Source organism: Panthera tigris, chromosome B1, assembly GCF_018350195.1.
Source record: "Panthera tigris isolate Pti1 chromosome B1, P.tigris_Pti1_mat1.1, whole genome shotgun sequence".
NCBI classification, from domain to species: domain Eukaryota; kingdom Metazoa; phylum Chordata; class Mammalia; order Carnivora; family Felidae; genus Panthera; species Panthera tigris.
In genome coordinates, this window is record NC_056663.1 from 119,340,577 (window position 1) to 119,356,407 (window position 15,831).

General features: G+C 36.4%; 1 protein-coding gene across 1 annotated transcript in view; it reads right to left on the reverse strand.

Annotated features, from left to right (window-relative positions):
* Positions 1–3,007: 3,007 nt before the first annotated feature.
* The window catches only part of BANK1 (B cell scaffold protein with ankyrin repeats 1), a 310,669-nt gene continuing 297,845 nt past the window's right edge, over positions 3,008–15,831 (reverse strand). Inside the window, exons 13-17 of the mRNA XM_042984124.1 lie at positions 11,670–11,733; positions 6,377–6,406; positions 5,304–5,359; positions 4,013–4,030; positions 3,008–3,742 (exon numbers count right to left, since the gene is read on the reverse strand). Of these exons, the coding sequence (XP_042840058.1) occupies positions 3,566–3,742; positions 4,013–4,030; positions 5,304–5,359; positions 6,377–6,406; positions 11,670–11,733 (345 nt within the window). The 3' untranslated portion in view covers positions 3,008–3,565. The remainder of the gene's footprint in view (positions 3,743–4,012; positions 4,031–5,303; positions 5,360–6,376; positions 6,407–11,669; positions 11,734–15,831) is intronic.

Here is a 15,831-nt window from a genome sequence, read left to right on the forward strand (position 1 = left end):
ATTTTAGTCATATGCTGGAAGAATATGCTTAATAACAAGCCAGCCTAGTGTATCACACAGTATTCACATTTCACAGAGGATTATTTTCTTGCAAGCCATTTTCACTGATTATTTACTCCTAGCCAAAATGTTCTAAACATTTACATCTCATTTAAGTAGACTGCCCACATATTCCAGTTTATGCTTGGAGTAGACCCAGTTTATACCTGCTTTTCTATCGTAATCATTAATGCTACTCCATTTTACCATCAAAACTGCCCTTTTGGATGATAAATTAATTAAATGATCTCCTTCCATTTAATTTTCAGACAATCTGTGCTAACATTGGTATTATAACCTCCACTTACCAATGATTAAATGGGGCTCAAGAGACTGAAAACTGGCTTGGTTTTGCACAGGTAGGACATAGCTCAGCCAATATTCAAACTAGGTCAGTCTTCCCTCAAAGCCCATGCTCTTGAATGAAGTACTGCACTGCTTATATAAATACCTGATGTCATTTAATAACCAGGAAATTATATTAGAAGCATTGTCTGCATTTTGAAGATAAAAATGTTGAGAAAATCATATGCTGTAATCTATAAATTTGAGGTCAATTATATTGAGAATCTTACCTTTTTATATGGTAGTCCCTGCCTTTAAAGGTCAGCCCCACAAAATAAGGTAGGCCAACAAGATGGCTGGCAAGTACAGCTACACAAAGAGCTACAAGTAAGGCCTTATACCAGCTCTGAGCCAATCAGCTGGGACCTAGTAGATCAGGTCATGGTGCTGACCTCTCTCCTAAATATTTACCCATTTAGAAAAGCAAGAGGCAGTAAAATTCAGGTAGGTCCAAATTGTTAAAATCAGACCCCATAGCATTATAGGAAACAAGAAGGAATTCAGATGAGCAAATACTTAGTGTACAAATAGGATATAATAATGACTCAAATTACAAGGTTATACTTATTAGAACAATACCGAGAACAGTCTCATTTTCTAAAAATTGGAGTCTCTATTATTTAATTGAATGTTTGATTTATGAAGTTATATTAGAGTCATCCATTCTTTAGAGTATTTAATGATCCATTTAAGCTTAAGGCATACGCACTTCAAAACAAAGACATTCATTTGTACTATCGTAGGGGCTTCTAATTTCAGAATTTTCAGAAAATTCTGTATAAAGCTAAATTTTTATTTTAACAACACTCTTTTAAGTGTTAATCCTATTTTACTGTCTAGTCTAGATCAGGGATCCTCAGCCTTGGTGCTACTGATATTTTGGGCTGGATATTCTTTGCCTCGGGTATTATAGGATGTTAATTAGCATCACTTGTCTCTATACACCAGATGCCAGAAGCACCTTCTCCATAGCCATGACAATAAAAAATGCTGCCAGATTTGCCAAAAGTCTGGGGCAAGGGAAGCAAAATTGCCCAGTTAAGAACCATTGGTCTACATGCTTCCTCTTTGTTATCCTAGAGAATTGACTAGGTAGAAAATAAGGGAATTAATATTAAACATAAAACTCTGATTATATTCAGTGCCAGTTCAAATTTCTTTAGAAGACAGAGTTCTGGTAAATTTAAGAACCCGAGGAAGGGACTGGGTTTTGGCAAAAGTTAGGAGTAATGGCTTGGAAACCAACCCGATGTAAGAAGGGGATGATGGGAAAGATAAGGTATATTAGCTACTGGCTGCTCAGGCTTCCAGAATCAGCACACAATCTTCAAAAGATCTCTCCTGTAGGTCTTCCCCTTCTAGCAGTGGTTAGGGCTCTCTGAGAAATGCCCCCAAATCTCCAAGGAAAGTTCACATCTTCCTAGTCTATTCCCCTGCCCCTTTGTCTTGTCCTCTGATCTCTTCTATCATGAATGCAAAGCTTCTATTGTGCGGCTCATAGTGAATGGACACTATTCTACATATTAGGGATGGAGTCCAGAGATGAAAAAACACTGCTTCCATGGGGCATTTTTGGTTGGGGTCTTTCCTAAATTTGGATTAGTCTTCCTCCACCCTTGTATTCTACTTTTCATCTCTTCCTCCAGTGCGACAGGTAATGATATGGATTCCTCCAGATCCCCCAGCTCCAACCTTCTTTAACCATCTTCCAAATCAGTCAAGGATGGGAGGAGCCATGGTAGAGGCAACATGAGGAAGCCCTCAGTTATTTTTAGGGTTCTATTTTCTATGTCTGTTTGTGATGACAAAGTGGTACCATTTCAAGGGCAGAGTTTCTTGGGAAAGAGGCTATTAAGGGGGCTTTTTGCATGGTTTTATTCTAAGTTAGTCCAGTTCATAAGAGTAGTATTTGGAGGCCCTGATTTTAGATTTCTGTCTATGTTAAAGACCTGAATAATATTCAAGCCTCGTCTTCCTCTTACACCCTTAACTGACTGTCAGGTAAGAGACAATCTAATTGTTTTATAATTAGAAAAGTTGACATTTTACCTGTCACTGGATTTTACATTTTAATAACAATAAAGCCAATGGTGAAACTATTAGGTATCAGTCACAGGCCTATATAGATGTTCTTACTTTAGAGATAATACGTATATTTGAATTTAGAGATGGGGAAAATTATATAAAAGCAGTTTTCCTACTGCTTTCCTTAACTCTTTGGGTGGGACAGTCCACACAAATGGGAGCTCAGTGTGTGGAACGCCATGCCATTTCTTGAAAGCTTGCATGTGAAACTATGGACTAGATTTCAAAATGTCATGATGAAAGCATCTTCTATTAGGGATGAATCAAATGTACGTATTATTTTTTAAACCTTGAGCTTATTTGAGAATGTTAATAGTTACGAGAAACCTGTGATCAATATTTTGCAGAATCATTTAAAATAGATATTCCCATCAATGTTGAGAAGCTAGACAAAATCGTTTGTGTGTTTACTTTATGGGGACTACACAGTGAAATCAAATGAGTTTAAAAATTTTTTTCAGGAGGCTTCCTTCTGAAAACTGGTAAGCAGAAGAATTTAGGGGTTAATTATTATGCATTTATTTTGGAAAGTCAGACACAGTTTTAAACATTCATTTTATTTGCAGGAATCGTGCATGGGAATCACAGAATGGTAACACTGCATTCTATTCTACACTAGTAAGTTGTTTTTAAGAAATAGGTTGCTGAAATTGTAAGCCTTTTAAAGAATGTAGGTTGTGGAGATGTATATTAATTTGAGTTATAGAATGTTAAGAAATAATATTCTCAAGGTTACATGCAAATAGGCACTAAGTAAGAGAAGGGTTCTCAAAACAGCAATAATAATTAGAGATTTGAATGTCAGAAATTCAGAAAATGGACCAGCAACTTAAAAAGCATATATATCTATAACAAATGTGTATTTTCATGGTCATTCTAAAGACAGTAGGTAAGGAGTAAGGAGTAAACTGTTCAGGTGAGTGCTTCAAATAGGCACAATATCTTTGCTACACAGAAGTTTTCACCTCTCTGTTTTTGTTTTCCCTTAATTTTCAAAATGGGGAACAGCTGCTTCAGTGGCAAAATGCATTGTAAAATGCAAGAACTGTCAAAGAATGCAATCACTCTATGGCATTCAATTTGAATCCTGATGTACCTATCTGAAGCAGGTTAATGCCAATAAATCGTGGCAATGACAAATTCTGAAATCCAGAGGTTTGCCTCTGCTTTCATAGTATAGTATTTTCCCTGAAGACAGCAGGCAATCCAAATGCAAGCATGCTTCACCCAGAAAGCACAGTGTCTGCAGATTTTTGGGTTTCATTATAATAACCTGAAAGTGAGATCACAGGAAATGTATTAGTGAATAATGGGTCATCAATTGAAATTGATTAGCTAGCATAAAATCACCCCTATACATAAATCTTTCTAAGGAACAATCACCTTTAGTTTGAAAAATACACGTTTATCCTTTCAGGAGAAGACAATGAAATATTTAAAGTATTCTGTTTGCTAGACAAATGATTCCTTCAAGTCCCTAATAAGCCTGCCTTAAGCTTTCTGAAAAATATAGCTGAAAAAAAGTATATAGCTGATATTTTACCTTCTTTAGTAATCTTTCCTGCAACAGAAACCAAATTCCTTTTCAGCTTGGAGTCGAGTAGGAAGCTAAGAAAAAAAAGACAAAAACGATACAGAGCTAGCATTTCTCCATTTTAAGGCCAAAGGAACATGATAAAGTCATGGTTGCCTTTCACAGGAAAATAGCTTTATAGAGGCAACTGGGAAAACAGTCCTCTATCTTAAAAGGAAAGAACTGTAAAACTCAACTACAGCAAAGTCCTTGAGTTCAAGTTGTATTTTAATTGGAGAGAGAATAGCCTAAGGGCTAGGATTTTGTATTCTTTTCCTCTTACCCCAAATATTGTTCTAAAAAATATGCCATGGTTGCATAGTCCTTCAGATGTTGTAGAAGGATCTTTGTTTGACAGGTATATTTTCATAAACTCAGAGGCCTAGGTAGTATCCCATGATTCTGCTACAGCCCAGTGAGTCTACTGAGTCTGTACCCTGGAGACTCATTAGATGTGCAGCTCACTGGTGGGCCACAGGATGATCCAGAAATGCAAACACTCGATCAGTTCTTAAGGGTAAATGACTTTGGTGATTCCTTATGATTTATTTAAAACATAGGAGAGCTTAAAGGGTTATTGAGATTTGGTCAACTAAAATTGGTTCATTGTGAGAAATTACCAAGGGATCTAATTCTGGAGTGTAACAAGGACTCCAACAGCCACATGACCCTGGGTAACATTGAACATTTCCGACATCACATATGTAGATAGTTAGAAGACACGCTTTATTTTTGAAGAAAAATTGGTGGTCAGGATGTTATCATTATTGTCTTGAACTAGTTTTTTCAATTGCTGCTCTCTTTGCTTAGCGTTATTTTTAGCAATTCATTTTCAGTTAACTCTACATGTGAAGTGATGCATATTTACAGGAATGATGTTTTGGGTTTACATTTTTTCCTACAGCTAGACTTTAAGGACTGTATATATTGTGGTTCAAATAGACTTACCATATTACTATTGCTAAAAAAGATGTATCCATGATTCCTCTAAGATTTATTTGGTCTGTACATGCTGAATTCAGCCATACTTTGGCCTTGGTGCCTTTTTCCTTTGACTTTCTTCTTTGCTTTTTTCTAAATAGTTAATTCTTTTAAATTACTGTTCATACAGTAATTTGCACACAAACGCTTATGTAACTTATTTTGTTCATACTTGTTGGAACGTTTCAAAGCATAGTCAGGATAGAAGGCTCATATTCTTTCTCAACAAAGAAGATATTTTTTTTTGCATTTTATAGAAATTAACATAAATACAACCTACCTTATTGCGGAAGGGTGTGTTATATAACATATTTTCATTGCGGGCACTTTCGTTACCTAGAAATACAAACTCTGTTACTACTTCTTCAGCTGTTCACATATTTAATGATTCATTTATTCGGTACTTTAAAAAAATAATATATGCTATGAGTAGCATATATTGGGTAAGGAGAAGCTACTGAAGAGATAAAAAGGGAATATTGAAAAGGCACCCTTGGCAAGGATGCTATTAATATCTCCTGCCCAGATAGTTGACTACAAGACACAGAGAGGAGTTGCTTCAGCTCAGAAACAATCCAACACCTTTGAATAACAACCCTCACTAAATGATGCCTTCTTCTTTTTTGTTTTTCTCCATTGACCACGATCAGTCAATCACAAGGTATGCCATCTTATGAAAACTTGTTCCTACTACTCCCCATTGGCCACAGCTCCTCCTGCCTTTACCAAAGGCTTTCCAGTTTCCACCCGTCAGCCACGTGGCTCAGTTCTATTGCTCTTCTCCATTCCCACAGTCACTGCTCTGGTTCAGAATGTAGACAATTGCTTCTAGATTAGTCAGAGCTCCCCAGCTGGCCTCTGGCTCTTCTTGATCTTGCCAACCTTCTGCATACATTCCTCCTTACCACACTGACGTGAATCACCCTTTGAAGTGTTACTCCAATTCCATTTACTCTGTCAATAACTCCCGCTTATCAAGCATCAGCTCCCATTTGCACATATTATCATCTGCCTTTATAGAAACTCCCTATGGCAGATTTCTTACATGGGGAAACTGAGACCTAAAGAGCTTAAGTGATTTCCTAAAGGCCATAACGGTAAGTTGTGAAGGGCCAGGTCAATCAGAGTTCAAAGCACATGCTTCTTGTATTGTCTAACAATGCCTCTACATTGCTCTTCTAGAATCACCTCAAATTTATTTTGGATGTCAAGTGGTTTTGTATATACATATAAAATCTATGTGAGTTTTTGCACTGGCCTGCCTAATTATTTTAGGTTTACATTAACACTGAAACTGATTTACCATGTGCTTTGTTGTAGTCTGAAATTCTTCAGTAAATGCCAAAAACTTACCATTTGGATGGTGCACAATGGTGAGTTTATCTAGAAGACAGAAAAAGCACATTCTACTGAGTTTTGCTCAATATTTATCTTAAACTTTCTTCTTTCTATTGTTTGACAACTTCTTGTCTTTGAGATAACTATGAAATCTCACAGTTTGATTAAACAAATACTGATCTCCAACTACAAAGTGTGAAACCACGTCTCTGACTACGTTTGTCTATTTTCCTTTTGATGTTTGGTATTATGATTTTAGGTATGTTAGACACTTAATAAAAGTGTTGCTACTATGCTTTGATAGTTTTTTTGCCTGAGCTACTCCATTCTTTTTTCAGATTAACAATATTCAGTATATATAGTACAAATTAATTTTTGATGACTTTTGACAAATCTACACACCCATGTACCCATCACCCGGTTAGGATAGAGAACATTTCATCTCTACAGAAAATCCCCTTGTGCCTCCAACATCAATCCTCATCCCATCATTATCTCTATTGACCCTGATCTGATTTCTATTGATATAGATTAGTTTTATCTATAATTTCAGATTAATGGAATCTTATACAATGTATTCCTTTGTGTTTCATTATCTTTCATTTAGCATAGCATCCGTGAGATTCATTCATGATGTTGTGTGTAATACTAGGTATTTCTTTCTATTGTTGAGTAATATTCCACTGTATGAATATACTAGAGTATAATTATGTCTTCTTCCCTCAGACATTAGGATTGTTTATGATTTAGCTATTATAAACTGCTATAAATTTTGTGAATAAGTCTGGATACACATAATGTTTTCAATTTTTTCTTTTTTTGGAAAAATACCTAAGAGGGGCTTGTCTAGGCCGTAAGGTAGGTGCACATTTAACTGTTCCAAAGTCATCACACCACATTCTACTTCCATTAACAATGTATGAAATGCATATCCAGTTTTGCCATGTCCTAATCACTTTATTGTAACAATATCTAAAAATTCCAGCCATTATACTTGTTGTGTATTGATATTTAGTTTAATTTGCATTTTCCTAACTAATGGTGTTGACCATATTTTCACATGTTTACTGGCCATTTGCTTTTGTAAACTAGGATCTAGATGCTACAGGTGCTCATTGGTGCTGGGCTGCCATTGCTTCTAGGCCTTTTCAGCAGATAGGGCTAAAGAAATGTATATGTTCATATATACAACTATATTTCTATATCTATTTGTAATATATATATATTCGTAACCAGGGTTATTTTTACCTCCAATTCCAATTTAGAAGCATAGAATTCATTCCAACCTTCTTTCTTTCTTTAGTAGTTACCCCTTTCTTTGATAATAGGAAATCTGATTCTTACTATCCATAGTACATTTATTTACTCAGTCTTAGAATATACAACTGGCAGTTTTGAAATTGCTACCCTATACTCCTATAGAGAAATAAGCCTACTTACTAGAGTACAGAATATTTTTATGTATTGATTTTTTTCTTTTATTTTTATCCTTGGAATATACTATTTTCTATATTTATGTTAGTTTTTCTTCTGTCTCCTTTCAGTGTGGATGTTTTTTATTTGGAATACGTGTAGGTTCATCTTCTTCTGCTCTTATTCCATTTTGCCCCCTTTCCAGACTCATTTTTGTTGAATATGTAAAATATTAACAAAGTTCTGAAAGTATGTTCTGAAAGATATGTTCAGAGAAGTGTAATTCTTTTTAGTTTTGTTAAGTGTTGTTTTTTAATTAATTTGTTCTTTTTGCCTAAGTTGTTAAATGTATTGGATTTAAAAAGTTAATTAGGGGCGCCTGGGTGGCTTGGTCGGTTAAGCGTCCGACTTCGGCTCAGGTCATGATCTCACGTTCCGTGAGTTCGAGCTCCGCATCGGGCTCTGTGCTGACTGCTCAGAGCCTGGAGCCTGTTTCAGATTCTGTGTCTCCCTCTCTCTATGCCCCTCCCCTGTTCATGCTCTGTCTCTCTCTGTCTCAAAAATAAATACACGTTAAAAAAAAATTAAAAAAATTAAAAAAAAAGTTAATTATATTTCATTAGTATCTTTTTAATGTCTGTAGGATCTGTTGTGATAGCCTCATTTCACTTTCCCAATATGGTTATTCTCGCTTTCCCTTTTTTCCAGTTCATTTTTGTCACAGTTTTATCAATTTTAGTTATGTTTTCAAATAACTAATTTTTGGTTTTGTTAATTTTTTTCTATTTTTCAACTCCTTCATTTTTTATTGATTTTTGATCTGAGCTTTACAGTTTTTCCTCTTACCTCTGCTTTCCACTTTCCAGTTTCCTGAAGTGGAAACCCACGTCACTGATCTTCAGCTTTTCTTCTTTTCTACTATTATATTTATAGCCATAAATTTACCTCTAAGTACTACTTTAGCTACATTCCACACATTTTGATATGTTGTATTTGCATAATTCATCCAGGTTGAAATATTTTCTTGTGATTTCTTATTTGACCTATGGGTTATTTTGAAATGTACTTAATTCGTAACTATTTTGAGAGGTATTTTTAATTTCTTAAATTCTAATTTCTTTTTGTTGTAGTAAGAGAATATAAGATTTCAAAAGACTGAAATTGTTCAGAGAACATACTATGAAGATTTCAAATTTTTTGAAACTTACTGAAACTTTTAAAATAGCCCAACATATGTTCTATTTTGGTATACCTTCCATGTACACCTTAAACAAACATGTACTCTAATTTTTTTCCACGTCATGTCCTGTAAATGTCAATAGATTCCCTATTTATTCACTCCTTAACAACGTGTTTTTTTTTTTATTAATTTAACTATGTTTATAAGAGTTGCTTCGAAGTCTTTGTTTGTTAAGATCAACAATAGGACCATTTCAGTTTTTATTGAGAGCTTTCTTTTTCTATGAATAACATTTTCTTAATCTTTGTATGTCTTCCTTTTTTTTAAGGAAAAGTATTTTTAGGAAACACTGAATACTGGAAATTATAGACAATCAGCTGTATATTCTGGATTCTGTAATATTCCTTTAATAAGTAAGAAGTGTAAGTTCTTATTTTAGCAGGCAGTTTGATTATTGGCATGAACTTGTATGGGCCTGGTTTTATGCTGTTTTCAGTGTTGTCCTATAGACAGCCCAAGGTGTTTTCTAAAGCCTGCAGTGGGCCTGAGCCTACAAACTACCTTCGATGTGTATCTTGTAGGGGTTTGGTTTTAGGTTTGTTAGTGCAGGTCTAGAGGAGATCTCACTCTAAGTCACGGTCTTTAACCATTATATCTCTTGGATGTCACAGCAGGATACCAGGTGTTTTAACAAAGTTGTTAGGGAGACTTTTCCACTCTGGCAGGGCAAAATCTCCAACATCCCCAGTCTGGCTTTTCCCTGGTTCTGCTCAAACTCTAGTGTCTCTGTTCTGCTTTCAGTGTCCAGAAGCTGTTATCTTGTATGCATGAGTGGTCTTGCTCATCTCTTGGCCACAGACTTGTGGAGTCCCTCACTCCCTCTGAAGCTACTTCTCTACAGAGTTACCTCCTCTTCAGTGACCCACACAGACATTCCAGAAGCTTTGGTTGCCCTGGACTCTGCTCATGTCTCCTCATTTCAACAGGATTGCCTTGCTTTGTATGACTGCGTAAATTTTGTCACTAGAATTACAGTCTTAGGCTGCTAACTGCTTACTCCCTGAAATCAACTGCCTCATATTTTTGCCTAGCATTAGTGCTGTGTATGGTGGGAGGGTTTGTCTGGTAGTACTTATCCCATTTTGGTTAGAAGGGGAACTAGCTGATTCCTAATTAAGACACCAGTGTTTAAAAGCATTGACTTTGGATTAAAAAAGAATTAGGCTGTAGTTTCTAATCTGTGCATTTTGGGGCTTTTTGGTCTTTCTTTCTTTCTTTCTTTCTTTCTTTCTTTCTTTCTTTCTTTTTTCAGAGAGGGCACAAGTGAGTGAGATGCAGAGAGAGAGAATCCTAGGAGGGAGAGAGGGAATGAGAGAGGGAGAGAGAGAGAGAGACAGAGAGAGACAGAGAGAGAGAAAGTGGGGCTTGTGTTCTCCCAAAGCATTGCTGGTGCTCACCTGATGTAGGACTCGAACTCATGAACTGTGAGATCATGACCTGATTTGAAGTCAGATGCTTAATGACTGAGCCACTCAGGTACCCTGGGCTTCTTAGTTTCTTACAGTCTCAGTTTCCCTATTTATAAATTGGTAATAATGTCTACCTCAAAGGGTTATTATAAGAAATTAAAAAGATAATACTCAATGTATGGTAGATAGTCAAATATTAGCTGCTGCTACTACTACTTAATATTCCTTAGTCAAAGTATGTATACATATTTTTTACTATATAATTTTTTATATTGTTAAAATTTTAACCTTTTCCACATTACAACAGAGATCTGTAGATCTCAGTTATCTGTAAATTAGCCCTGTGTTTATGAGCTTAATTATTTTAGAATGTGTATTTCTGTTTTTAGAAACCATTTATAAGATAGCTTAAAGAATTTTCTAGGAAAGAGTAGGAAACAATTTAATAATATGAAAATAATTTTTTTCAGTTAAGTTTCAACATGAAGCACGAGCTAAAATCTACGCAATCTTATTGAAAATGGAAAAGATGGAAATTTCAAGCTTTGCTAGTGGTTGTTAGTTTTTAATTATCTGTGCAGGGGTAAGGACTTGGGGAAGGAGTGGTCTGCTAGTGACAACACAATTTATTTTCAATTTTGGAATGTGATATTTATCTTTGGAGAAGATTTACCATCTTAATAATGTTTGGTTTGTGTTAGCATTAAAACGAGTGTTTTTTTCCCTCCTGTGAGAGTGACTGTAAATTGTTAGCAAGGGGAATCTGCATTGCCAAGAAGCATGCTAGCTGCAGGGGAAAGCAACCTGAGATTTACAATTTAAAATGATCCACATGTGCACAATTGTGTGAACTGACTATATTGAGACTGTTCAACCTTATTAAAAAAGTATGACTCCTTAATAATTCAGTAATCTGTATAATGGTGTGTGTGTGTGTGTGTGTGTGTGTGTGTATGTAAACTGGAATGGAATTATTTGCAATTTTCATAGAAATCAAAGTAAAGAAACTAGCATTTATGGAAGGTTCATTCTGGGTCAATGAAGGTGAAAAATGTTCTACATGTTAACTTACACAACCCCTTCCAGATATATCTATAATCACTCCTGTTTTGCAGACAGGAACCTGAGTACCAGGCATTAAGACGCTCTCCAGTCCTGCAGCTGGGAAATGATGGCGTGCAGATTTGACTTCAGGCCTGGTTGACTCCACTCTATCGTTTTTGAATAACAGACAAAGCTTACTTACCAGAGACATTTTCTTCTTCTGGCCTTTTCCCAATGATGCAATTTCGTAGCTGGCGTAGTTTTTCCTTGATGAGGGAATGACCAGAAAATAGAAGTGAAGAGTCACAAGTTTGTCATAGATGAAGATGAAAAACATCAACTACCGTTACCAGAACCATCATGACTATGTTGCACTAATTTGGTACTCACAGCATCCCAATCAGCCATCTTGGATACTTTAAATGCGTTATCGTACTTAATTTTCACAACTTCATGAAGTATATATGCCATCATCTCAGTTTACATAAATAGAAGCTGAGATTCGGAGAGGTTAAGTAACTTTTCCAAATCACAGAGTTGTTAAGTGGTAGAGTCAGCCCCGGGACCCAAAGCCCAATTCTTATGGGAGCCGCTTTCCCAATCCAACACCAGAGGGCGCTACATTGGCTATGCTGTGTGCAAAAGCAAATGACACAATGGTGATTTGCTACTGCCTGAGCCCATCTCTAGCCTCTGTGGGGCACAACCTTTCTTACATATTTCTCTTAAGGACCAGGCACTTGGAAGCAAATGAGACATAACTGGATTCCCCTTCTTAGCTCGTCTGTGATCTTTCCTTGCTTTCCAAAACATTCTAGGTTGAACATTTATTATCATTTTATCTAAAATGTAAAACAACATTAAAAAAAATCTTTTAGAAGAGAATCTAAGAATAGCCCTTTCTCCTAAGGGTTTCCTTTGAAACCTAGAAACCATGCTTCCTAAAAAGAGAGTTATTTTCATTGCCTTAAAGATCTTTTTCTATGAGTGGAGTAAATATTCTTCTTTAGGCATTCACTGGTTATAACAGGAGTGAGGAGAATAAAAGGCAGTTTTTACCTTCTCACCCAGCTCACCTTCAACTCCAGGGGTTCTACATGGGTCTTAATTATTCTAGAAACTCTTCTATTATTAACTCTATGGTTGTGCCACTTTTCCTCTTATTTTCTTAGGATAATACTTCTATCAATAATAATGACATAACATTGCAGTTACCCCTGACAGATTTATGTTCAGCGTACAAATGAATGTTTTTGCAAGCTACAGGAGTAATATTTAAAAGTGTGTGAAGGGGCACCTGGGTGGCTCAGTCAGTTGAGCATCTGACTTCAGTTCAGGTCGTGATCTCGAGGTTCGTGATTTCAAGCCCCACCGGGCTTGCTGCTGTCAGCGCAGAGCCCGCTTTGGATCCCTACCCCCGCTTGCACTCTCCCAAAAATAAATAATTTTTTTAAAAAGAAAAGTGTGTGAAAATGAGTGTGTACATATATTGGGAAAATGAGGAGAACATCTATTTTTCTGTTATTCCGACTGTTGTCCAGCCCCTTATGTTAAGGACTAAGAAAACATAGGGAAAAAAACTCCTTGCAATTGGTCTTGGCAATAGTTTTTTGGATATGACACCGCAAAACACAAGCAAAAGAAGCAAAATTAGGCAAGTAGGACTACATCAACCTGAAAAGTGTCTACACAGCAAAAGAAATGATCAAGAAAATGAAAAGGCTACCTACAGAATGGGAGAAAATATTTGCAAATCATATATCTGATAAGGGGTTAATATCCAAAATACATTAAGAATTCAAATAATTCAATAGTGAGGCGCCTGTGTGACTCAGGCTGTTAGGTGTCTGACTTCGGCTCAGGTCACGGTTTAACGGTTCATGGGTTTGAGTCCTGTGGCGGGCTCTGTGCTGATAGCTTGGAGGCAAGAGCCCGCTTTGGATTCTGTGCCTCCTGTCTCTGTCCCTCCCCTGCTCCTTCTCTGTCTGTCTCTGTCTCTCAAAAATTAAAAAAAAAAAATGTTAAAAATTAAAAAAATAAATAAATAACCCCCCCCACCCCAAATAACTTAGTAGCAAAAATCAAATAATCTAGTTAACAAATGGTTGGAGAAAAAAAATGAGCAGAGGGACTAAATAAAGCATTTTTCAAAAATGACATAGAAATGGTCAACAGGTATATGAGAAGGTGTTCAATATCACTAATCAATAGGAAAATGCAAATGAAAACCACATTGAGGTATCATCACCTGACACCTGTTAGAATGGTTATCATCAAAAAGACAAGCGATAACAAGTGTTGGCAGGATGTGGAAAAAGGGAAACCTTGTTCGTTGTTGGTGGGAATGTAAATTGGTGCAGCCACTATGGAAAACAGTATGTAGGTTTCTTAAAAAATTAAAAATAGAGCTACATATGATCCAGTAATTCTGCTCTTCGGTGTATATCTGAAGAAAATGAAAATAGGATATTGAAGACATAACTGCACCCTCATGTTCACTGCAGGATTATTCGCAGTAGCCAAGATACAGAAACAACCTAAGCTTCTGTGAATGGATGAATGGACAAAGAAGGTGTGATTACATACATAAGCCATGAAAAAGAAGGAAATTCTGCAATTTGCAACATGAATAGACCCTGAGGGCATTATGCTAGGTAAAAAAAGTCAGAGAGAGAAAGAAAAACATGGTATGATACTGTTTATATGCAGAAGCTAAAAAAGCTGCACTCAGTGAGTAAAGTGGTGGTTACCAGTGACCAGGAAGTGGAGGGAAAGAGGTTGATTAAAGGGTAGATACTTCCAGTTGTAAGATAAATAAGCTCTGGCGATTCAATGCACAACACAGTGATTATACTAAACAATACTGTATTATGTACTTGAAGTTGATAACAGGGTAGTCAATGTTCTCACCCAAAAGAAGAAATGATAGTTTTTTGATATGATGGAGATGTTAGGTAACACTCCGGTGGTAATCATTTTGCAATATGTAAGTGTGTGAAATCGACAAGGCGGTACACCTTAAGTTTATCCAATGATATCTCATTAAAGCTGGAAACATAAAACAAGAAAAGGACTGATTCACTAAACAGTATTCAAAGTTACTGAACTTTTGGCTTTTATGGAAAGCAGGCTGAGTGCCTGTTCCTTGACTTTACAGGTTAAATTTTGTTTTGTTTTGCGTAAACAGTAACTATATTCATTATCCCATTCTCCCTATATATTGGATAAGTCAGATCAGTCTAAAAGTAGTTAACAGACCGCCTTAACTTCTTTCTAAAAGAATATTAAATATTAACACACACACAAATTAAAAACAACCAAGCCTTTCATAAAACAACTAGTGAGATAATTTTCAAGAAGGTATTTCAGTTGGATTCCTCTAAATTGTAAGCTTTATTATGATCTAAGGAGGGTGAAGTACAACGGGCTTATTTTCAGCAGAACTTGCAAGCTAACAAGGCTAGGAGAGTGGGTGTGTAGGTTGGCACTAAGGCACATTTTATCTGTTTCAGGCTAAGAGAGCTGTTTGATGGCGATGGCATTGGCCCAGACTGAGAAGCAGCACTGTCATTCTGATCATGAACTAAGATCAGTTGCAGAACTGCACAATCAGCATGTTTTCGCATCTGTTTGGCGAAACAGGCCCAGGTGCAGCCACCACCCACACAACCAGAGCTGCCCTTCGAGATAGGTGGCTTCTGAGAAGAAGTGATCTCAGATGCGCTGGGAAAGTCCCTTGCCTAAACTACCTTCTGCCTAGATGCCACATTTGTTTGGAGTTTCATCATTGGGATTCATTTTGCTGTTCTTTAAAAATGTTTTCCTACGCATTGTTTTTCAACAAAAATGATCCCTTGGGAAAGGTAGCATATTGAGCTATTAATGATTATGTGTACTTCGGCCTAAACTAGCTAATTAAATGTGTTTTATCAAACAGTTCCTGAGAACTGGTTTCTATGGCACTGGGGTTTTCTGTGATGAGAAGGAAAAACTGTTGGACTATTTAGGGAGTAGGAAAGCCTGTGGGATAAAACAGAATACAGTCCTCATACTCCTCACCAAGGAATGCCATGGGATGTATATGGTATATTTTGTTTTCAGTCTCATCTCAGAACCACCTACTCTGATACCCTCTCAAGATATACATTATATTTATAGAAGACAAGCTTATCTGAAGTTAATATGCTTGGCAGCACATCTCTATAAATCCTGACTTTATATGGGCTTTTCCCCCCCAAAGGTTAAGGGGAAGAGGAGAGAAAACTTGTTATATTTTGTTGAGGAATATTGCCTGACATGATTTAAATCATTTTCTTCTTCCCTTTAAGTCTGGTCCACATAACACACTCTTCAGAATGTTGAGC